Source organism: Triticum aestivum, chromosome 6A, assembly GCF_018294505.1.
Source record: "Triticum aestivum cultivar Chinese Spring chromosome 6A, IWGSC CS RefSeq v2.1, whole genome shotgun sequence".
Lineage (NCBI taxonomy): Eukaryota > Viridiplantae > Streptophyta > Magnoliopsida > Poales > Poaceae > Triticum > Triticum aestivum.
This window is the reverse complement of record NC_057809.1, coordinates 606,034,287-606,056,306: the sequence shown is the minus strand read 5'-3', so window position 1 is coordinate 606,056,306 and position 22,020 is coordinate 606,034,287. Positions and strand designations below refer to the sequence as shown.

The window sequence follows — 22,020 nt, the reverse complement described above, 5'->3', positions numbered from 1 at the left end:
AACGGCAAGATGGCCGACTGACCACTCACGGCCGAGTCCCAGGGACGACTTCAAGGAGAGCCGACTTCCAGAGAAGCCGGCTTCGGGGAGTCGGCCTGCGACTCCAACAAACCCCATGACTTCATCAAAGGGGACGGGGCATGGGCGTGGCTACAGCGAAGCCCACCCCCGCCCCTTACCAAGGACAGGCATGGCCACAGCACGCCGTACCCGGGAAGATCTCCGTGCGGCGTGGCACTGTTGACATGCCGGCCCTGACATCAGCACCACAGGGCCGAATCATGCACCCACGACGGCTTGTCTGTATGGCCTAGAGGTAGCAAGCCCCACCAGTCAGTGAGACATCGGGGACGGCAGGAGAACCACCAGTCGGACCCGTCGGGAGTCGGTCCAGGGAGGTCGGCCGAGCCCTCCCCCGGGGCCCACGCGCCATTAATCAAGATGTGATGAGGAGTGGCAACAGTGATCGCCCGCCAGGCGGCGGGGCTGTTGCCACGACCTCATGATCAAGCCTGCGTCATCAGAAACACGGCTACAGTAATCAGCAGCCGGCAAGACCCGTCCGCGACGAACACGGCCTGTCGGCTCCGTACCAGACCAGCCGGCGGGCCCCAGCGGTCGACAGAGAAGACGGAGGCCAGAGGCACTGACGGCTGGGCCCGCGACCAGCCGAATTACTATTGTACCCCTGGGGGATAGGCCTATATAAACCCCCCAGGGCACCCATGCAAAGGGCTGAAACCCATTAGCTCTAGACCAGATCATATAGAAGGGAGAGAGCTAGCCTTGCCCTCTCCTACCTCCAAAAAACAGCTCAAGGAGCAACCGTGTAAACACTTGGTCATAGTGATCATGCAAAGACCCCGCAAAACAGCAGTAGGGGTATTATCTCCTCGGAGAGCTCCGAAGCTAGGTAAGATTCGCCGGCGTGCATGTCTTCGCCTTATCCTGTTTCCAGGCACCGGCGACGTTCTACTTGCCCCCACCATGATAAGCCATCCTTTGGCATATATCGCACCAAACCCCCAACATGCAGCACATATTTGTGGAGTCAACAAGTAAAACACACTAGCAGTAATGACCCCAACCAGAGGCAACCATCCAACACAACATATTATTATAGCAGCGGTTCGTGTTCAAGAGTTTCTAGGCCAAACGAGTTCTATAGTCCCAGGGCGGAGGATAGATCTGCATTACAACTTCACACGACACAAACTGCTCCGCTTCGAGGCAGGGCGAGACACATAGCAGGATCCTCAGTGCTCCATGGCCAGCACGCACCGCAGGCAGCCGCCTTCGTGCAGCAGGTCGAACGCCTTGTTGATATCGGTAAGGTTCATGTTGTGGGTGATGTACTCGTCCACCTTGATTTCCTGTGGATGTGAATGATATGTGGTCAGGTTTTGTTTCAGATGGAAAAACTCCTCTTAGCTTGCGGATTATTTCTGTCCGAGAGAGTATGATTGATACCTTGTTCATGTACTTCTCGACGAGCCATGGAACCTGGCTCCGACTCTTGAAGCCACCAAAAGCTGTTCCCTTCCAGACACGGCCAGTGACAAGCTGGAATGGCCGTGTGGCAATCTCCTGGCCAGATGCAGCTACACCAACGACAACAGAGGTACCCCAGCCCTACAGTTAAGAACAAAAATCAGTCAAGGCAAGATATTGTACTTTGGGGTGCTGAAAATCATGAAAGGGATCTGTAAGAGAGAATTTTGAAACAGTAAGAAACATATTTCCATATAAAAACAGGTATATAACATATTACAACACATTTAAACTCTTTTCCCTTTTGGCTCAAACATCTTTCATTTATTTAGAAACAGATATTTGATGATAGCTTAAGTCAGGACTCTAAACTGGCCTAGGTAAGGTATCCTACGAAGAGTTGTGAATAATATGTGAGATGAGTCCACGAAGTTCATGAACATGCCATATACATAAGCTGCAACTCCAGCTTACCTTGTGGCAGCATTCGAGTGCAGCCCTCATGATAGAAACATTTCCGATGCACTCAAAACTGTAATCCACACCACCATCTGTAAGGTCAACTAGGACCTGCTGGATTGGTTTGTCATGGTCTTTTGGGTTCACAAACTCTGTGACTCCAAAGTTCTTAGCTGCAAACAGCAAGTAAAGAAGATAGAATTACAAATAGAAACTTCATTGCTAAATATTAACAAGTAGCATCCAGTTTGCAATCTGATCCAGTAATATTGTGATCAATATTTAACAAGTACAGCACATCAAGTTTGCAAGGATACATTTGTAATACATACTAGCATACTACCACGAGAGAACAAAAGTACACTCATGGTATATAGATCTGAATGAGCCTAGAAGCCAGTGTTATTCGTTAAGGAGCCCTGTGCGGCATAAAAAAGTCTAGGAAACTTCTGGTTTATATTAACTGAATTCTAGATATTATATATGGGATTTAACCCAAGCAACAACTATATTAAAGATTTCCGTTCGCCACACTAGTCGCAGAAGAACAGTTTCAGTTTCTATTCAAAGCAAGCAGAAGTTTTAAAAAGGCTTCCACAAACAGCATGCACAGCACAAGAAACTTTGGTCTTATAGCAGAGACACGAATGTGAATTACTCTCTTTCAGCAATTGAACAAAAAAGCATGCAGCTTAAGAGGAAAATTACGATACTATTAGTAGTTTCTAAGCCTTCAGGGGGCGGAATTTACAATGAAGGAAAGGACAGAAACTATAATCATACCAACATCAAACTTCTTGGCATCAATGTCAATGCCAATAATCCGAGAAGCACCAGCTGATTTTGCCCCCTCAGCAACCTAAATTGGAAGTTCAGGTGTCAAAGCTTAGTTTACACACTCAGGTATATAAGTATATCCAGATATATTTTACTTACTGCAAGTCCAACTGTGCCAAGCCCAAAAACAGCAACAACTGAACCTGCTTCAACCTTTGCAGTATTCCATACTGCTCCAAGACCTACATGATTGTAATTTGTAAGATATAAAGAAACTGAGACAATAACTAATTTTGGAAATTATCAAGAGGATAATGTCAAAGGTGCTACACATATTGTTGTCAGCACATAATAGGTGTAAACAACAGTATGGAATCAAGAATCATGTATCAACTCTCAGAACAAAAGTTTGCCAATAAAAGAGTGTGACGGCTAAAAATTTGTTTAAAAGCAGAAATTTGTTTAAAAGCATGTAAAATTACAGAAAAATCTTGTGTGACGGCTAAACTAGACTGCTGATGAATAAAACATCAGATCTGTACAAGGAAAGTGCGGTTAGAACCTACCAGTGGAAACACCACAGCCGAGCAGGCAGACCTTATCCAGGGGCGCCTGCGGGTTGATCTTCGCAACACTGACGTCATGCACAACAGTGTACTGACTGAACGTCGACGTCCCCATGAAATGGTAGATGGGCTTCCCATTCACCGAGAAGCGGCTCTTGCGGTCGCTCATCATGACCCCTACCCCTGTGGCGCCACGAACTTTGCCGCAGAGGTTGGTCTTCCCGCTGTTGCACATCTTGCAGTTCTTGCATTCCGCTTGGTAGCAAGGGATGACATGGTCCCCAGGCTGCACATCGGTCACCCCTTCGCCAACGCTCTCAACGATTCTATCAGCAGCGACAGAAGTAAACTTATCAGTGCCCAGTTATCTTGGCTATGCTTGATGATACATGAAATCTGACAAATTTATAGGCTTACCCAGCAGCCTCATGACCGAGAATGCAAGGAAAGAGACCCTCAGGATCCTGCATAGCAAATTAATAAAATCCTTTCATGACACGACTACAAATTCTAGTAAATCTCTACAGCATGCAGTAGGCTTTCAGGTTTGTACAAACATTTTCTTCTGTACACCAGGTCATGTCACTCTACAGCAATTCCCACACGTTGAGGAACGAATGACCCGTACAATGCTACACATAATTCAATCAATCCCCAATTATTCGGTCTCATTGCGACAATTCATAATAATAATCTAGAAGAAGGAAAAAAAGCAACAGCCTCAGTTGTCCCAGTCTAACTCGTCAAGACGCTACACAAGCGCACCCAGTGGACTAACACTGACGGGAGGAAAAATCCAAGTACCAGCACTGGATAAGTCGCTGGGGTTGGGGGCGGCGGTGACTACCAGCAGTGCCAGCGCTGGCGACGGGTCACCGGGAAACTGCGGCCAGCGAAACCTAGATTCGAGGAAGCGCAGAGCGAGGGAGAGAGGGGGAGGGAAGAGGGGACGAGACCTTGCCGCTCCAGGTGTAGTAGTCGGTGTGGCAGAGCGCGGTGGAGAGGATCTTGATGCGGACCTCGCCGGCCTGCGGCGGCGCCACCTGCACGTCCTCCACCACCAGCGGCTTGTTCGCCTCGTACGCCACCGCCGCTGCGCGCAAACCACGAAACCCCAGATCAGACCAAACAACAATACCAGAATTCAAGACACACTCTACGCACAGCAGCCGGCGCGGAGTGGAGGGGAGTGGACGGGGTTACCTTTGCAGGTGATGACCTGGCCCTGGGTGGAGGACGCCATTGCCGATCGCTTCTTCCCCTGTGCTGTGCTTGGGGCGCGGAGGTGGATGCGAATGCGATGGAGGGGCAGCGGAGGGGGGGGGGGGGGGGGGGGGGGGTTGTGGAGGCGGTGGGGATAGGGGGGGAGGTGGACTGGAAGAGGAGCAGCAGGAGGGCAAGCGGTGGTGGGGGTTTTCAGCTTTGTGAAATGGGCTGGGCCGGGCCGGGCGGGCTCGCTGTGGGTTTGGGATATCCAGAATTATTGCGAGGCCAGGCTGGCCGCTGGCGGATCGGCGGTCTGAGATCCTAACGGAAAATCCTCTGCGAAAACGGAGTAGAGGTCTCGTACCAAACAAAACAGAGCCAGGATTACAAGGCCGGCTGGAGCCTTGGAATTTCAGAGAAAAACTCATGTCCATTTCTTTCTTTTTTCCAAACAAAGAGCATTGGAATCTGGAATTACAGAGCGATGAAATCCCCCACTGGTCAGCTGATTTACCTAAGAAAAAAAAAAGACTAGGGTTCGGCTCCTATGAACGCGCCGTGTTTTCGGCCGCCCTCGCCAATTTCCTTGTAATGCATCATAATCTGACCATAATAACAGTCACACACAAAAAAATGCAGTAGAACAATTGATGGCATAAGCTGCAAGCAGCACAGTCCCAGGGTGTTTCACCCCCTTCACTTCAACAAGGCAACACTACCAGTCTACCAGTTTCACACGAACAAACGACACTTTAGCATTTGTACAAAATGCTCCATATGGCGACGAACGCAGCGAATCATTTGCCTTTTACACTCTGAGGGCAAACAGATTTTATAGTTAACTCAAGGTAGCATTGCAGGTTTTTACAGTCTTCCAGGGGGGGTTAAGGCGCCGCGCGAGCTCAGCGGTTTTCAGGAACTGAAAAAGGCAGTTCCAGCTCAAGAAAAAGAGAAACTAAAAGACAGTTCAGTTAGTCCGATTTGTCCTCGGGGTTCATCTGCAGGGCCAGCACCACGAGCCCCACCGCCGCGGCCGCGGACAGGGCCGTCGAAGTGTAGCCGAGAAGCAGCAGCGGGACCTTGAGCGGCTGCATCAGAAAGAAAAAGAAGAACTTTCAGAGAAGGTGGCAGGATGGATGGTGAAGCATACATGATTCAAATGGAACCTATGTAGCCTTCAGTTACCTGGCTGTCGTCTGGACTGCTTTGCACGCCTTGGGCCAGCTGCCAGGAGAAAAACCTGCAGCGGGGCATAGACATGGGATCTCAAATAAGCATTCAGTTGAATATTCGTGCCACCGGGAAAGAGCGTGCATGGCCAGATTATGTAATGAACACGCTTGAGTATCGACCGGTTTAATATGTGAAGCATGATGTGCATGTATCCTTGATTAACTGGACGCCATTAGAATCATATCCGTAGAATGATACTGTTGACCAACAGCTTGTCTGTTGTTAACATAATACTATTGGAGTATTGGATAAGATAAGGAATCACTTACATGAAATCAAATCCAATATAAAAATGTACTAGTATGAAATGCATGCAGCCCAAACATGAGAAGTATCCAGTAAAATATTCTGGGAAGCTGGTAACTATATTATTGATGTTGGTCAAAAGTGCACATGCGGCATGTTGCTTATGGAAATGTAGCACTATAATTCATGCACAACAGCTGACCAAGAAAATAAAACCAGTTATCTTTACAAGTTTTCTTAACTGAAAGAGATGCTGTACAGGCATAAGGGTCTGGAATTTACCCGAAAACCAGTCCAACTGCAGCACCGATGTATGCATTTTGCGCTGTCAATTCGAATTCAGCTCCTGCAAACTGAAAAAATAAGGGTATGAGATTAGACCGTGTCCGCAGTCCACCTGAAGGTGGATAGGTGATCAAGGTGCAGAGAGGCAAATTTACCTTTAGCTTTCGTTTTTCTTTCGTGGCCTCTACTTCAGCTTGAATCACTGGGCGTTTCGATAGAACCTTACCGATCTTGATCATTGTTTCAGAAATCTACAGAAATACGATAAAAGAATGTTACATACATTTGTAGATACGTGTGGATGAACTCAACCTTTTCGAAAACAAACCAGAACATGATGCAAGGTAATTTAGCAATGAGATAGAGCATGAAACCATGCTGAAGCATCGTGACATGATGAATTTAAGAGTTTTCTTCTGCCCAACAGGTTGGATTCCTGTCACTAATACACTAACATTCAGATGTTTTTATCCTGCTGCAACCAATCTTACACAAATGTTGGATATGAATTAGCCCGCTTACTGGCCCCAATTGTATGGTAACGACATGGACTCATGTTTGCCACATAATCAAATCGTAATCCAGCACTAAACAAATATACGTGTAACAATTTCAGAAGAACGGGATGGACAGACGGTCAGTGAGTTGCTAACCTTCTTGAACTCTCCATTGCCATACTGCCCCATGGTCTGAAACTTCTTTCCAGCTGATGCCAGCCGCTTGCCAAATGCTACGCTATGTAAGGAAAACAGCAAGCAACACAACCTTCAGTCAAGAAACCATGTCATGTAGAACACAAATCCTACCAAAATACAGATGAGATCCGTGCCTGATTTCGCGCTGGCAGTCAAGTAGGGCGCCATTGACGGCAGCTGCTTGGCAAGGTTATTTGATGCTTCTGTGTTAGCCATCTCCCATGCTTTTCCCAGGTCCAGCAGCAGATCACCGACTTCTTGGCCACACTGTCTCCCAGCAAACAAACAACAACAGTTGGACACGGTTGCACCAAAATAGAGCTCTGATGTTTATTAGATTGAATCGCTGAATTCTGAGGTACGTACCTCATTCAGAACAGGCCCGTTGGAGAGATCGAATGCCGCGTCATTCAGCTTCAAGAAAAATCAAGCAGAAATTGTTGGATGGATTAACCAGACTAGAAGTTGTAACTGTGGTTCAAACTCGCCATAGTGATGCAATTTCAGTATGTGTTGTTCAATAACTTGGCTAGGTATGTACCCAACCAAGTTCCACATTTGTTTAGCCACTAAGTAACAAAAGTAGTCAAAGAACAAATGGTGAGCCTCAACTTCAGCATAAGATAGGCAATTTTTTGCCAGCCACATTCTGACGCTTTACTGGGATTATCCTCAGTGAGTGTACATTTATTAACTGTGCAGAGGAGCTTGGATCGGAGCTGAGAAGGGGGTAGTGAATGCTTACATCGAGGCGAAGGTCGCGAGGCAGCAGGGACAGGAATTTGGGCGGGAGCACCAAGCAATCCTACCACCAGAACAACGGAATCAGAAGTTCAGAACCCATTGAATCCACAGGCCTCGCCAAAATTTAAACTGAATGTAGATACAAAGAGCCAGAGGAGAATAAGTGGCTTACTGCGAGTTCCTGGAGGAGGGGCAGGACGGGCTCCTCGTCGGGGTCGCCGCCGCCGCCGGTCGACGAGGAGGCGAGGGGCTTGGAGGAGTCGGAGGAGACGGCGAGCAGGGGGCTCGGGCACCTTCGCCGCCGGAGAAGGAAGCGCGTGGGGCGGGAGGAGCCGGAGCACGAGGCGGCGGCGCCGCCGCCGGCCGGGAGAGGCGAGGCGAGCAGCGGGCAGCGGAGCACGGCTGTGGCCATTGGTTCTGAAACAGTATTGTTTTTTCTCACTTCTTTTTTTCGTTTTGTTTTGCGCACGTCTTTGCCGACAAGGCTGTGGGCCCACGCTATCACTTCTCTTCCAATAGAGTTGGGCACAAATCTGCTTTCGTTTTTCTGAGTTGCCACGTCAGAAATATACGAGAGAATATGTGGTATACTGAACATGAATATTCGAGAGAAGAATGACGGAAAAACTATATACTCCCTCGGTTCACTTTGTTTTTTTTCTGATTCAGATGTATATAGATGCATTTTAATGTGTAGGTTCACACATTTTAGTTTGTTTGTAGTCCATATTAAAATATTAAAAAATATATTTTTGAACAAAGTGGCATTAAACTGTGTTATGGTCTTTATCATGGTAAACACCAGACTGTATTTAACAAGTAAAGTAGTTTTGTGAATTCAAGACATAGATGATGGACAAGGTCTTTTAGAACACCTAATGTTATTGTGACGGTCAATATTCCTTTTAGGAGCTCACTCGACAATTATAATATAAAGAAGGTACAATGCACCCTATTTGAAAGAAAAGCAAAAAAAAGTATTTACCCACCCTGTGTTCAATTATGAGATGAGTTGAGGTTTTTTGGTAGCTACCAAATGAGGACCATGTTGTGTGTGTTAGGCTTCTACACTTCTTGAAGAAACCATAATTTCTTTACTAGGTTTAGAAAGAAGTGATCCATACATCTTTTACAAATACTACAAAAAAGGTAGTGGGGATACTACGGTTTATAAAACCATTATATTTGTTCATGTATGTTGGAGTTATTTCTGGCAAATTCCTCGATAGGTTATATCGGCTAGGCGACTAGACCAGAGGGGAAACATGAGATGTGTTACACGATTCAGACCGTCAAGGTGAAGATAAAACCCTACTTCCTGCTCGTATTTATTAATTTTGGTCTATAGGTGTGTACAATGATGATCGAGGGATTGAAAATAATCTCTAAGGTTCTATCACTATCAACTAGTCCTACCCCATCTTATATGGATACCGGGCTCCAGGATTTACATGATCCTAGTTGGTTAGGCTTGCGGGAGGTCCTCCTGGATGCCAGCTTCCTTTTCGTACACTCCAAGCCTTTCGAATCCTTCTCTCCGTGGGGCCCATGGGGTGGGGTGTTAACCCAGGGCCTAAACCGACCTAAGGAGCCTGGGCTAGCCTACTCAGGCCGTCTTTCGGTAGATGAGGCACCCCTAAACCGTAACACTGTCAACGGCCGTTGAACCGATCTTCGATCTTGGTTGCATTTCGGACGGGGCCAACATGTAGACGTCAATTTTGTAAGCTTGTCGAGGTCGCAACCAGTTCATGAAGCTTTGTTAAAAGTAGTTATGCGTGGCTCAGTTCTTTAAAACAAGCAGTGCTTCTCGGCCCATCTTATTCGGCTATTATGCTTCCTGAATTCGGTTGGCCCATCTGAACGACAGCCGCATCCGATCATGAGTTTTTGCTGTAGATAGCCAATCCTCATGGAGAAGTTTCCCAGCGAAGCTAGTTTCTCGGGGGTCGATTTTCCACAAAACACTTACGAGGGCTAGGCTCCGGTCCAAGCTGGTTAAGCCAAATCAGTTCGGGCCTGTTGACTGCTGGTCAAGATGATGTGTGTGTCATGAGCCCCATCAAGGCCACATCCTGTCAGTCATGATGATGTGACTAGAATGCACGCCTCGGGCGCCAGCACCATTAACACATCAAATTATTTGAGACCATGCTTTCAAAAACACAATATTCTCCTAAAACTCCAGGAAAACTAAGTTTTTGAATGTAGCCTTAGACGTTTGAACCCAACGGGAATAAGTTCTATCAACCAGTTATCACCTTGTGAATCTTGTATCACACATGGTGGGGGACACAAAATAATGGCAAGTTAGTATGTTGGACACTACCCAAACTGAGTGCGCCAAGATAAATGTGGACAGGTCGTTCCTTCTATCTCCGGATGGACTGCTTTTAGAGGTGTGGGATAGGACGCATGTTCATCTTTGCGACTATTCATGATGCATGTTGTGATGCAGAAGAAGTGGAACTTCTCACTCGCCTGAAGAGCCTTCGAAGGGTGAGAAATGTTATTGTTCTACCATTATCACCTATATGTTGGCATACCGAGCTCTTGATATGTAAGACCTTTCTGGATTGCGTCATGGTTTTCTTTTTTTCAACATGTTAAGAAGGCGGCATTTGAGCTAGAAGGGTTGCGATTACTCATTGTCAAAGAGATGGAAGATGGGCTAGCTAATTGTCATTTTGGAACGATGGTGTCCTACCCAATGTAGCATCTACTATCACTGTAGATTGTAAACCTATATGATTAATATATCCCACATTTTCCTCAAAAAAGCTCCACTTGGTTCATTTCCATTACAATTGTTATCAAACCATCACAAGTTGTTCTGTTTTCAGAGTGTCTAATCATACTCTTAGGACCTATTCGGCAACTGCCCATCTCCTGGCTTCTCTAAGTCAGCAGACGAAGCTGGGCCAAACATGTCAGCTCCGTGAAGTTAGCTTTACAAATCTAAGATGGTTTGTAGTGCAAAAATGAGGAGCTGGTGTTTTGGCGATTCCATGAGTTGCAAAATAAGGAATTCACATTATTTATGGAGAGCTACCACCGCGAAGTGAAAGAAAACGATTCGTACCAGGGAAGAAAAGAACGAAGCAAGTACCTTTCCTCCCTACCATGCTAGAATCGAGCTTAAGTGCTTAACATGTTAAGCGGCTACCAGCCCAAGACTAGCGATCGTGGATCTGGGAGTTCTGTTGCCGAATGGTTCTTTCGAACCACGAGTTTCGTCGGGAAGATGGAAGCGAATCGAGGAGCTGGATTTGAGGATTTCTGGCGTTGGGCAGTTGCCGAACAGGTACTTAGCATCATGAAACAATGTAAGTTTTATACATTAATGTAGCGCAAATTCCCTACAAAGCAAATTGTATGATCTTGTTGCATACTACATAACATTGTTGAACTATGAGCATCCATCACTCTATAAAATCATACTAAAATATACCACACCACAAAGTCATGAACAAATAATGATAGCCAGTTCCTTCTGTAAGCACTAAACCCAAACACCGGATGGGCCAGCAAAAACACTACGGACCGAGCCGACCAACCCTCTAGGCCTCGGGCTTGAGGATGCCGTTGACGACGGACAAGCCGACGAGGACCCCGAGCGCCTCTGCGCCGGCGACCACGCCGGCCTGCACGAGCGCGTCGCCGGCGAGCCCCGCCTCGGCGGCCAGCTGCATGCCCTCCCCGGCGACCTCCTTCCCGGCCTCCGCCACCGCCTCCCCGCCGGCCTCCACGGCCTCCACCGCGGCCTCGCCCACCTCCCGCGCGGCCTCCTCCGCCCGCTCCAGCTTCTTCCGGATGCCGAAGAGCCCGATGCTGCCGGCAGCGTTCGCAGACGGCGCCACCGCCGCCAACGACGACCCGGCACCCGCGGCCGACAGCAGGAGGAGCACGGCCGAGCGCCGGTCGAACCGCGTTGCGGAGGCGACGACGCTGCGCATGCGGCGCCGGGCGGCGGACGGGGCCGCGTGGAGCGCGAGGCTGGAGGTGGCGGAGATGGCCATGGCCGGCGGCGAGGTGTGTGGGGCTCGCGCGCGTCTGCTCGATCGGCTCAGGCGTGCGTGCGTGCGGTGAGGAGTGGTGGTGTGTGGCAGGGAGGAGGCTGCCCCTCCTCTCGTAGTCGGGCTGGGAGGATGTGGTGGTCTGGTGGACACCGGTGGTTTGGTTGTCCCTCGTCGCGCCAACGAGGAGACATGTCACGCTCAAACCACGCCAGTGGCTCCCGCTTGATTTGTTTTTATTTTTGTTTTTTTGTGGACAAAAATAAAAATATCTCTGTTTTCTTTCATGTTACCAACACTTTTTGTGGGAAATTCTCACGCTTTCTTTGTGCCACTTTGGATGTTGTGGGCAATGGTGGCTTTGGTTGCTCCTCGTCGCGCCAACGAAGAGGAGACATGTCACTCACACCAGTGGCTCCGGCTTGATTTGGTAATCTTTTAGTTGTTTTTCTTTTTTTATCTCTATTGTTGTATTTCTGTTACCAATACTTTTAGTAAAAAAAAGCTTTTGTAGCTTCTCGATGACTCCTTTGGATTGTAGGATTTTTTATAAGGTTAGAATTAAAAAAACTATATAATATCCCTTGGGATTACAAGGCACAGGTTGAATTTATATAGATGGCCAAATATACATGGGCTCAAACAATATTTTCACTTCGTGAGTGTGACGGATTTTGCTCTATCACGTTCAGATCTTTTTGTTCCTCTAAAGTTCCTTATTTATCCCATGGGTACCATTCGAGTACACCATTTGAAGTATTCATACATTTTTAAACCATACGTTAATCCACACACATAAGCCCAGTCACATGTTTTGGATATTCTCATGTTTTGAAATTTAGCCATCCAAGATGACCTTAGCTTATGTGCATCTCTCGTGGCTTGGTGAGTATGGTCACCAACTCACCATCGTATTGGAAATAAAGTTTTGTTAAACAGGTTTTCTTTAGTTTTCACCGAACGGAAGATCGTTCGTTATGATGTATATCACACAATCAAGATCTAAGCTAGTCAAAATAGTGTGACATAACCTCGTGTCGACAAATTTGGGTCAGCTTCGCCCACGAGATCCATGTTTATGTCCTGATTGTTCGTGCCATCTGTCTACTCCATGAAGCGTGCGCACACTAACTCATGGAATTGACACCCAATTTTGTAGGTTTTCCATGAAAAAAATGTAAATTTTAACATTTTGATAAAAGATATGACTAGCAAAACACCGGTAGGCGTGACCCTCATGGATAATAAATAAAATTTTAAAATGTCATATGATGATGTGCGAGTAGTTAAAAGAATTGTTTTATTTGCTTTTTGATGTAATATGATATATTAAAAGTTTAGTATCACAATGGCATAAGCAATCTGTGAACATTATTGTGTTTAGTAATTTAACAAATAATAGTCTAAATTTCGTAAAATTATGAAATGATTGGAGTATATTGAGTAAAGTCTTGATTCATCATGTCCACTCAATATAGTATATGTTTAGCCAACCCATCGTTTAATAAGAACAAAATAAGTTGTAAGGAGATCAAAACAATGTCGTACGGAGAGAATGAGGCAATAGAATCTAATTCCGCAGCATTAGACATATATCAATTGGTACATCCGTCGACCATGTTATAACTTTGAATGAACATATCGTCCCCGTTGTGGCTCTTGCAGTGTGCTCAAACAAGAAATGAATGTCTAGTCTACTGGCCTGTAATTCACAAGAATAATTGTATCACCTAAGTTGTGATTTTTATGGTATAAAAGCATCGCAGAAACCTTTTGAAAGGTTTTTCTATGTGAAGAAACAACTAATCTCTAATGTCTTTTTTATCAAAGACTAAGTTGTGCAGGATATCCCTAACTATGATTTCCTACAACATGTGTTATTTAGTTATGTTCTTATTTTGTCTGTGAGATGTGATATTACTAGTTCAGAAAGTATATTTCAACTTGGAAAATAGATCCAAAATTGTCCATTGCTGCATTTTTTTTTGCATTAGAAAAGGTTTGAATATGCATGGTTGTTATGTTAATGTTAGTAGTATAAAAGAAATTTAGAAGTTTTGCATCTAGCTTGCACATATGTAGTTTCTCATGTAGCAAACGAAATAGATATGGTAAGAATGTAGGACTGGTTTACCGTTCATTTGAGCGTGTCGATATCATTCGTTTAAATTCTATGGCACACCATCTTAATTCATAGGGGTTCTGTCGGCGGATCATTTGATGGCCTCCAGCACTACATTTCTCAACTATGGATACATGTATGCACAACATAAATTATGCATTGACAAGCTGACAAGGCATAGCGACGGGACTGGTCGGTCTTACCGTCAGAGCACTCGGACACCAATTATGTTTTTGGCACCATTGGAACTCAATGGTGAGCATCTCCAGGGAAACGGTCTTGGACAGATTGGCTACTAAGGCCTTCCACTATGTATCTGGTGCCAAAACTCTGAAAAATATGCCACATACACATAGATGTCAGATGAAAATAATTTAGCACCGATCACACAATGTCGAAGAATCTGGCATCGATTGGAACTCAAGCCCACTCATATAAACTAGTATAAATCAGCCTTGGCCACCCCACTGCCAGCGTCCCTTCCTGGCTGTTGCATGGGCTGACATGGTTTACTTTATTGCATGGAAGGATTTGGCATCAAAGCAAGTAGGTGCTCCGGTGCCCAGAAATTTTTGTTTGGCATCGCTTGGGCAATGTAGGGCATCGGTGCCAAATACCCAAAAAACAAATTTAGCACCGCTTTTGGCCTATATAGTGGAAGGCCTAAGAGCTTGTGTCCCATCTGTTGGGGCGGCATCGTCTTTGACTTGTCCCTGATGTTCACCCCCGTCGTGCATGCATTGTACAACACCAACGACAAAAAACAATCAAAACATAAAAGCAGCTATGAGCTAATTTCACTTCATTTGTTCTTTTATTTCTTTCCTTTTTGTGAAGTTGTCTTTTCCCCCAAATTCCCCTTAATATGCCAATGAAAAGAAAACTTTGCTACTTTGTTAGCCTCTATCCGCGTGGTGTGGTCGCCATCAAACCAAGAAAAGGTGGAAGAAAATTGTCACCGTCATAAATGATCTGTCACAATACTTACAACTTACGAGCTTCATGGTGCTCTGATGTTTGTGTATGTGTCTTTGTACTCTTGCCTCTAATGTATTATATCATCTCTCAGAAAATTAGTATTGCAGTGTATATTACATTTGCAGCTGCAATATGCATTGACAATGTTGAATTGGAAAAAAAAACTCTGAGTTGATTCTCCAAACAACAGCTTAGTGTTCACATGAATCTGGCATAACTGCTAGTAGAAAGAATGGTAACGGATCCATCTCGGACAAATATGTACACTTAATTAGGTACTCTATCATCCTCAGCCCAATAATTTGTGAGAAAAACATAAAACCAAGTTGCAAGCGGATCTAAAAGAATGTGGTTCCAAGATCATGGAACCATGGAAATATATGCTCACCAGCAACCCCAATAATTTTCAGTCACAATTTCACATCATTAAATACATATCAATCTTCCCTCGCAAAAAAATACATATCAAATTTTCTTTTAGAAAAGTAAGGCTTTCCCCCGCTCCACCTCGACGAACGAAGCCACCAAATATACACCATGTTGGCATATCAGATCAGGCGATGCAAGAACCATGTGTTACTGCTCTCGGAATGCGCTCCCACGAGCAATCGATGGCTTATTTGCTGCTCCGTGATCTGCATTGCGAGGAAGCATTGCATAAACCCCGATGCGAGTTTCTCCAATGTGAAGAAACAATCCAGCTCTCTAGTATCTCTTCCCCAGGGCCAAGTTGACCCGGATCTCCCTGCCTTCGATTTCCTGCAAGACGCGTTGTTATTCAGTTAACTTCAGTTATGTCATGAAATCTGATTATTTTTATTGGACCTGTGAAAAATGAATTTCCAAGCAGAACCAAGTTAGTTAACAAAACAGAGTTCATCTTGCCACATTCTGCATTTGAAGGGTTTGCAGGTACTAGTGTCAGGTTAGTGATCATCACCACATTAGGAAACAATTCAGTAGCTTGTACCAAGACATGCACATCTGCAGCTTCTCATGTACCAAACATGAAGGGAGATGGTGCCAGGCAGTGTTTCTTACCGTTCCGTTGAGCGTCTCGATGGCCTGGTCCATCTCCTCCTTGGTGGAGTAGCAGACGAAGCCGTAGCCGCGGGAGCGGCCGGTCTCGCCGTCGTAGAGCACCCGGGCGCCGACCACGTTGCCGCAGCGCTGGAACGCGTCGGTCAGCATCTCCGGGGTGACCGTCCACGACAGGTTGCCCACGAAGAGCTTGTGCTCCGTCTCCGGGTACAGCGGCGCCTTCGGCTTCGGCCTGTCGGCCATGTTCACCCTCATCGTGCGCCCGCTGTACAGCTGAAAGAACAACCGAAACGTAAAATCGATCATGAATTCCATTGCAGCACTGTGCGGAGTGATGGTAGATAGATTGAGCAGAGTGCTCACGGTGCCGTCGAGGTTCTTGATGACCCGCTCGCAATCCTCGAGCGTGCTCATCGTCACGAAGGCGAAGCCCCGGCTCCTCCCCGTCGTCCGGTCGTACAGCACCTGAAAAATGCAATGCAGGCGTTTGAGATCAAGATCGATCATGCAGGTTAAGTAGGATGCCGGATGAGCTCTAGTCAAAATAGTGATCTGATCATGTATGTGGAATTAAGGTAACCATTTCAGCAAACAGCGTGCGTGCGCGCGCGTACCTCGACCATCTCCGGGACGGCGTGGTCCTGCACGATGCCGGCGAGCAGCGCGCTGTCGCAGTTGTACGGCAGGTTCCCGAAGTAGAGCTTGGTGGCGCTGCTCCCGGTGCTGGTGCTTCCATCGCCGCCGTCCGAGCTCGCCTCCGCGGCCGCACCCTGCTCCGCCTCCTCCGGCTGCGGCTCCTCGACCTCCCCTGCTGGCTCATCCTCTTCCAGCTGCCCCGGGGCTTCCTGTACTACTTCTTCCTCCTGCGCCTCCTCGACAGCCGTGGCTTCCTCCTGCGACGCCAACGCGACGACGGCGAGCGCGCGCCTGCTCCCCCGCGGCACCGGCACGACGGGCGCGGCGGCAATGAGCCGGTGCGCGTGCGGACGGGACGACGACGCGCGCGCCGGGCGGGGGAACGCGGACGCGGCGTGGTCGGCCTGGAACGGGAGGCGCAGCGCCGCCGCCATGCGCGCCGCGGAGAGGCAGGAGTGCGCCATGGCGCCCGGCCGCGAGCTTAGCGCTTGCGAGGGGGAGGTACGAAGCAAAAGCTCGAGGTGGTGATGTGGAGCGGCACAGGGCCAAGCAGCAGGGGACGGTGGAAGAGGGGATAAGGGGAGGTGGTTTAGTACGGGCCGCTGACACGTGGGCCCTTCGGCGTGGTTCCTGCTCTCCTTTCCACCTTTTTGAACTACCACTTGCATTTTTCTCTAGCAGAGGTGAAACAGACCATACACATCCAGAGCGAGAATTGGAATGAAAAGTATCTTGGCCTCCCGGTCCATGTGGGTTAATCAAAGAAGAAAGCCTTCGCTTATGTCAAAGGTTCAATGGCGGGGAAGGTTTATGGATGGCAAGAGCGGCTCATAGCGAAAGTAGGGAAGGAGACTCTAGCGAAAGCAGTTGCGCAGGCCATACCAACCTTCGCTATGTGGTGCTTCTATCTGACAAAGTCATTCTGCCAAGAATTAAGTTCGCCTATGGGGAAGTATTGGTGGAGCCAGCAAGAGAAGGAAAACACGCTTCACTGGATCAGTTGGGAAAACTTGACACGGTCTAAAGCTCAAGGAGGACTCGAGTTCAGGGATATGCATAGCTTCAACCTAGCTATGCTTTCTCGGCAGATCTGGCGTTTGATCTAAAACCTGGAGTCCCTATGCGCTCAAATTCTAAAGGCCCGATACTTTCCAAACACTCATGTTCTAGATGTCGTGGCTAAGGATGAAATCTCTTATTCATGGAGAAGTCTCCTTCATGGGCTGGATCTGTTTAAGGAGGGGTACGTTTGGCGTATTGGGGAGGGCACACAGGTGCAGATATGGTCTGATCCGTGGCTTCCTAGGCCTTGGTCACGGAAGGTTTTAACTCCAAGGGGGCCCAGCCTGCTTGAGTTTGTTTCTGACCTCATTAGTCCCATAACGGGGAGTTGGGATGAACAACTCGTCCGGGATACCTTTTGGCCAGTTGATGCAGCCTCTATTATGCAAATCCCTCTCCGCGAAGGAGTTGTTGATTTTATTGCCTGGCAATTCGAAGCAAAGGGAAACCACACAGTCAGGAGTGCATACAAATTGCATGTTCAGTTGGAGAAGAACGAGCGTGATGGCAATGCGGGCAGTAGCACGGGCCTACCGGGGAATCTCGATAACTGTCATGATGATTCATGGAAGAGACTCTGGAAGCTACCCTGCCTGAGAAATATTTAGATGTTTGCATGGCGCATAAAGCATGAGTCTCTGGCCTTGCGAACTAACCTTGTGAGAAGAGGTATGCAAGTTGAGGATAAAACATGCCTATTCTGTGGAAGAGTGGAGGAGGACGGGGCACACTTGTTCGTCAAATGCAAGGCAGTCAAGGAAGTCTGGAGGGACCTGTCGCTAGAGAAGGAAAGAATGGAGCTGGAACGTATCACGTCTGTGCATGTGATGTTGGACTTTCTTTGGGGGCTAGATGAGAAAAAGCGCATCCTAATCCTTACCTTCTGGTGGCTGTGGTGGAGCAACCGGAATAAGGTGAGGGAAGGAGAGATGCCGGAGTCATCCGCGGACGTGGCGCGGAGGACGAGGAGCTGCGCTATGGAATATTACCAGGTCTATGCACAAGCAAGGGCTGCTCCAGTCAAATCTGCGTGGATACCCCCACCGAATGACAAGATTAAGCTCAACATCGACGGGTCGCACATGCCAGGCGAGTCACATGCTGGATGGGGTGTGGTGGCGAGAGATGCGGCGGGTACTATCCTGGGAGCACGAGCTGGCAGGAAGGAACTTGTGGCTGATGCCTTTGCGGCTAAGGTTCATGCTATGGCCGAAGCTGTCTCTTTTGCTGCGGATATGGGTATGTTACAGGTGATCTTCGAAACGGACTGCCAATTGCTAGCGGAAGCCATGGACTTGGGGAAAGTAGACTCCTCGGCATACTCTGCAATCATTGAAGATACTAAGCTTCAACTTAAGCTGTGGTTCTCACACCATGAAATAATACTCTGTAAGAGACATGTAAACTCTGTAGCTGATGCGCTTGCCAAACTTGGGCGCTTATGTGATGTACACCACTCTGTGGAGTGGGAGTCGGATGTCCCATCCAACGTGGCTGTTTGTGCTTTGGGTGATCTGCCCGAGCACCAATAATATACAAGCTATGCTTGACCCTAAAAAAAGAGGTCATCCAGATTCTCTTAAAAAGGTGTCATGCAAAGTCTAAATCTCCACAATGAATCCTTGAGTGACAGATATTTAGGGTTGCCAACGGATGTTGGTCACTCCATGAAAGATCGTGGATGTCGCCTAGAGAGGGGGGGGGGTGAATAGGCGTTTTAAAATAATTACGGTTTAGGCTTGAATAAATGCGGAATAAACCTAGCGGTTAATTTGCCAAGCACAAAGCCTAAAGCAACTAGGCTCACCTATGTGCACCAACAACTTATGCTAAGAAAGATAAGCAACTATGTGATAGCAAGATATATGACAAGAAACAATATGGCTATCACAAAGTAAAGTGCATAAGTAAAAGGGGCTCGGGTAAGAGATAACCAAGGCACGCGGAGACGACGATGTATCCCGAAGTTCACACCCTTGCGGATGCTAATCTCCGTTTGGAGCGGTGTGGAGGCACAATGCTCCCCAAGAAGCCACTAGGGCCACCGTAATCTCCTCACGCTCTCGCATAATGCAAGATGCCGTGATTCCACTAAGGGACCCTTGAGGGCGGTCACCGAACCCGTACAAATGGCAACCCTTGGGGGCGGTCACCGAACCCGTACACTTTGGCAACCCTTGGGGGCGGTCACCGGTACCCGTCAAATTGCTCGGGGCGATCTCCACAACCTAATTGGAGACCCCGATGCTTACTCGGAGCTTTGCATCACAATGATTGAGCTCCGAACACCAACAACCGTCTAGGGCGCCCAAGCACCCAAGAGGAACAAGCTCAAGGGTACCAAGCACCCAAGAGTAATAAGCTTCTCAACTTGTAACTTCCACGTATCATGTGGAGAACTCAAACCGATGCACCAAATGCAATGACAAGGGCACACAGAGTGCCCAAGTCCTTCTCTCTCAAATCCCACCGAAGCAACTAATGCTAGGGAGGAAAATGAGAGGAAGAACAAGAAAGAGAACACCAAAAACTCCAAGATCTAGATCCAAGGGGTTCCCCTCACATAGAGGAGAAAGTGATTGGTGGAAATGTGGATCTAGATCTCCTCTCTCTTTTCCCTCAAAAACTAGCAAGAATCCATGGAGGTATTAAGAGTTAGCAAGCTCAAAGAAGGTCAACAATGGGGGAAGAACACGAGCTCAAAAGATAAGGTTCAAAGGGGAAGAAGACCCCCTTTTATAGGAGGGGGAAAATCCAACCGTTATCCCCCACTCAGCCCCGCAGAGAGCGGTACTACCGCGGAGGCAGGGCGGTACTACCACTCATAAGCGATACTACTGCTCCCCTTCAGCGGTACTGCCGCGCCAGAAGAAAAGGGGCTGGGGCTGGGACCCAGAGCGATACTACCGTGGAGGCAGGGCGGTAGTACCGCTTATTAGCGGTACTACCGCCACTACTACCGCAGCAAGTGCCGCAAAACCCGACACGAGAAAAAGCGCACTCGATTCGAGGCAGTAGGAGCATGGAGCCGCAATGGTACTACTGCTGAGACCATCAAGCGGTACTACCACGGAGGCAGGGCGGTACTGTTGGGGAACGTTGCAGAAAACAAAAAATTTCCTACGGTTTCACACTGATCCATCTATGAGTTCATCTAGCAACGAGTGATCGGATGCATCTACATACCTTTGTAGATCGCGAGCGGAAGCGTTCAAAGAACGGGGATGAGGTAGTCGAACATGACGTGATCCAAATCACCGGAGATCCTAGCACCGAACGGACGGCACCTCCGCGTTCAACACACGTACGGTCAGCGTAACGTCTCCTTCTTCTTGATCCAGCAAGAGGGAAGGAGAGGTTGAGGAAGATGGCTCCAGCAGCAGCACGACGGCGTGGTGGTGATGGAGCTGCAGTACTCCGTCAGGGCTTCGCCAAGCACTATGGAGGAGGAGGAGGTGTTGGAGAGGGAGAAGGAGGCAACCAAAGGCGTGGATGAAAAGCCCTCCTTCCCCCACTATATATAGGAGGGCCAAGGGGGGGGCGCCGGCCCTAGGAGATCCAATCTCCTAGGGGGGCGGCGGCCAAGGGAGGTTTCCCTCCCCCCCAAGGCACCTAGGAGGTGCCTTCCACTAGTGGGACTCTTCCCTTTTGTGAACCCTAGGCGCATGGGCCTCTTGGGGCTGGTGCCCTTGGCCCATGTAGGCCAAGGCGCACCCCCTACAGCCCATGTGGGCCCCGGGGGCAGGTGGACCCACCCGGTGGACCCCCGGGACCCTTCCGGTGGTCCCGGTACAATACCGATAACCCCGAAACTTGTCCCGATGGCCGAAATAGCACTTCCTATATATAATTCTTTACCTTCGGACCATTCCGGAACTCCTCGTGATGTCCGGGATCTCATCCGGGACTCCGAACAACATTCGGGTTACTGCATATACATATCCCTACAACCCTAGCGTCACCGAACCTTAAGTGTGTAGACCCTACGGGTTCGGGAGACATGCAGACATGACCGAGACGACTCTCCGGTCAATAACCAACAGCGGGATCTGGATACCCATGTTGGCTCCCACATGCTCCTCGATGATCTCATCGGATGAACCATGATGCCGAGGATTCAAGCAACCCCGTATACAATTCCCTTTGTCAATCGGTATGTTACTTGCCCGAGATTCGATCGTCGGTATCCCAATACCTCGTTCAATCTCGTTACCGGCAAGTCACTTTACTCGTACCGTAATGCATGATCCCGTGACCAGACACTTGGTCACTTTGAGCTCATAATGATGATGCATTACCGAGTGGGCCCAGTGATACCTCTCCGTCATACGGAGTGACAAATCCCAGTCTTGATCCGTGTCAACCCAACAGACACTTTCGGAGATACCCGTAGTATACCTTTATAGTCACCCAGTTACGTTGTGACGTTTGGTATACCCAAAGCACTCCTACGGTATCCGGGA

At 48.0% G+C, this 22,020-nt stretch overlaps 4 protein-coding genes across 5 annotated transcripts; all 4 read right to left on the bottom strand.

Moving 5' to 3' along the window:
* Nucleotides 1-1,059: 1,059 nt before the first annotated feature.
* LOC123128958 (alcohol dehydrogenase class-3) lies at nt 1,060-4,628 on the bottom strand. Its single transcript, XM_044549081.1, has 9 exons — nt 4,497-4,628; nt 4,250-4,386; nt 3,711-3,757; nt 3,294-3,619; nt 2,887-2,969; nt 2,734-2,809; nt 1,966-2,123; nt 1,471-1,632; nt 1,060-1,373 (listed from the first exon to the last, which is right to left on the bottom strand). The coding sequence occupies exons 1-9, from the start codon at nt 4,534-4,536 to the stop codon at nt 1,257-1,259; spliced, it is 1,146 nt and encodes a 381-aa protein (XP_044405016.1). The 5' UTR covers nt 4,537-4,628; the 3' UTR covers nt 1,060-1,256.
* A 668-nt stretch (nt 4,629-5,296) lies between these two features.
* LOC123128956 (uncharacterized) lies at nt 5,297-8,161 on the bottom strand. Of its 2 annotated transcripts, none has more exons than XM_044549079.1 (9): nt 7,875-8,161; nt 7,704-7,763; nt 7,325-7,372; nt 7,093-7,225; nt 6,917-6,993; nt 6,419-6,514; nt 6,261-6,331; nt 5,685-5,739; nt 5,297-5,611 (listed from the first exon to the last, which is right to left on the bottom strand). In XM_044549079.1, exons 1-9 carry the CDS (start codon nt 8,112-8,114, stop codon nt 5,471-5,473), a joined length of 921 nt encoding a protein of 306 aa, XP_044405014.1. In that variant the 5' UTR covers nt 8,115-8,161; the 3' UTR covers nt 5,297-5,470. The 2 variants fall into 2 exon arrangements, with proteins under 2 accessions (XP_044405014.1, XP_044405015.1); XM_044549080.1 differs by having other exon boundaries at nt 5,297-5,587.
* A 2,858-nt stretch (nt 8,162-11,019) lies between these two features.
* Nucleotides 11,020-11,868, bottom strand: LOC123131326 (uncharacterized). The gene has a single exon (XM_044551023.1). It carries the CDS (start codon nt 11,719-11,721, stop codon nt 11,263-11,265), a length of 459 nt encoding a protein of 152 aa, XP_044406958.1. The 5' UTR covers nt 11,722-11,868; the 3' UTR covers nt 11,020-11,262.
* Nucleotides 11,869-15,157: 3,289 nt separating this feature from the next.
* On the bottom strand, nt 15,158-17,051 carry LOC123128955 (28 kDa ribonucleoprotein, chloroplastic). The gene is made up of 4 exons (XM_044549078.1): nt 16,474-17,051; nt 16,223-16,324; nt 15,860-16,132; nt 15,158-15,577 (listed from the first exon to the last, which is right to left on the bottom strand). Exons 1-4 carry the CDS (start codon nt 16,957-16,959, stop codon nt 15,524-15,526), a joined length of 915 nt encoding a protein of 304 aa, XP_044405013.1. The 5' UTR covers nt 16,960-17,051; the 3' UTR covers nt 15,158-15,523.
* Between the last annotated feature and the right edge of the window lie 4,969 nt (nt 17,052-22,020).

Coding starts and splice junctions, on each gene's coding strand:
- LOC123128958 (XM_044549081.1), bottom strand. CDS start 4,536: ATGGCGTCCTCCACCCAGGGCCAGGTCATCACCTGCAAAG. Junction 3,758..4,249: donor ACTACACCTGGAGCGGCAAG/GTCTCGTCCCCT, acceptor TTTGCTATGCAG/GATCCTGAGGGTCTCTTTCC. Junction 1,374..1,470: donor TCGAGAAGTACATGAACAAG/GTATCAATCATA, acceptor TCACATCCACAG/GAAATCAAGGTGGACGAGTA.
- LOC123128955 (XM_044549078.1), bottom strand. CDS start 16,959: ATGGCGCACTCCTGCCTCTCCGCGGCGCGCATGGCGGCGGCGCTGCGC. Junction 16,133..16,222: donor TCAAGAACCTCGACGGCACC/GTGAGCACTCTG, acceptor TTGTTCTTTCAG/CTGTACAGCGGGCGCACGAT. Junction 15,578..15,859: donor TCGAGACGCTCAACGGAACG/GTAAGAAACACT, acceptor CGCGTCTTGCAG/GAAATCGAAGGCAGGGAGAT.
- LOC123131326 (XM_044551023.1), bottom strand. CDS start 11,721: ATGGCCATCTCCGCCACCTCCAGCCTCGCGCTCCACGCGGCCCCGTCC.
- LOC123128956 (XM_044549079.1), bottom strand. CDS start 8,114: ATGGCCACAGCCGTGCTCCGCTGCCCGCTGCTCGCCTCGCCTCTCCCG. Junction 6,994..7,092: donor GACTGCCAGCGCGAAATCAG/GCACGGATCTCA, acceptor TACATAGCGTAG/CATTTGGCAAGCGGCTGGCA. Junction 6,515..6,916: donor GCAATGGAGAGTTCAAGAAG/GTTAGCAACTCA, acceptor GTATTTCTGTAG/ATTTCTGAAACAATGATCAA.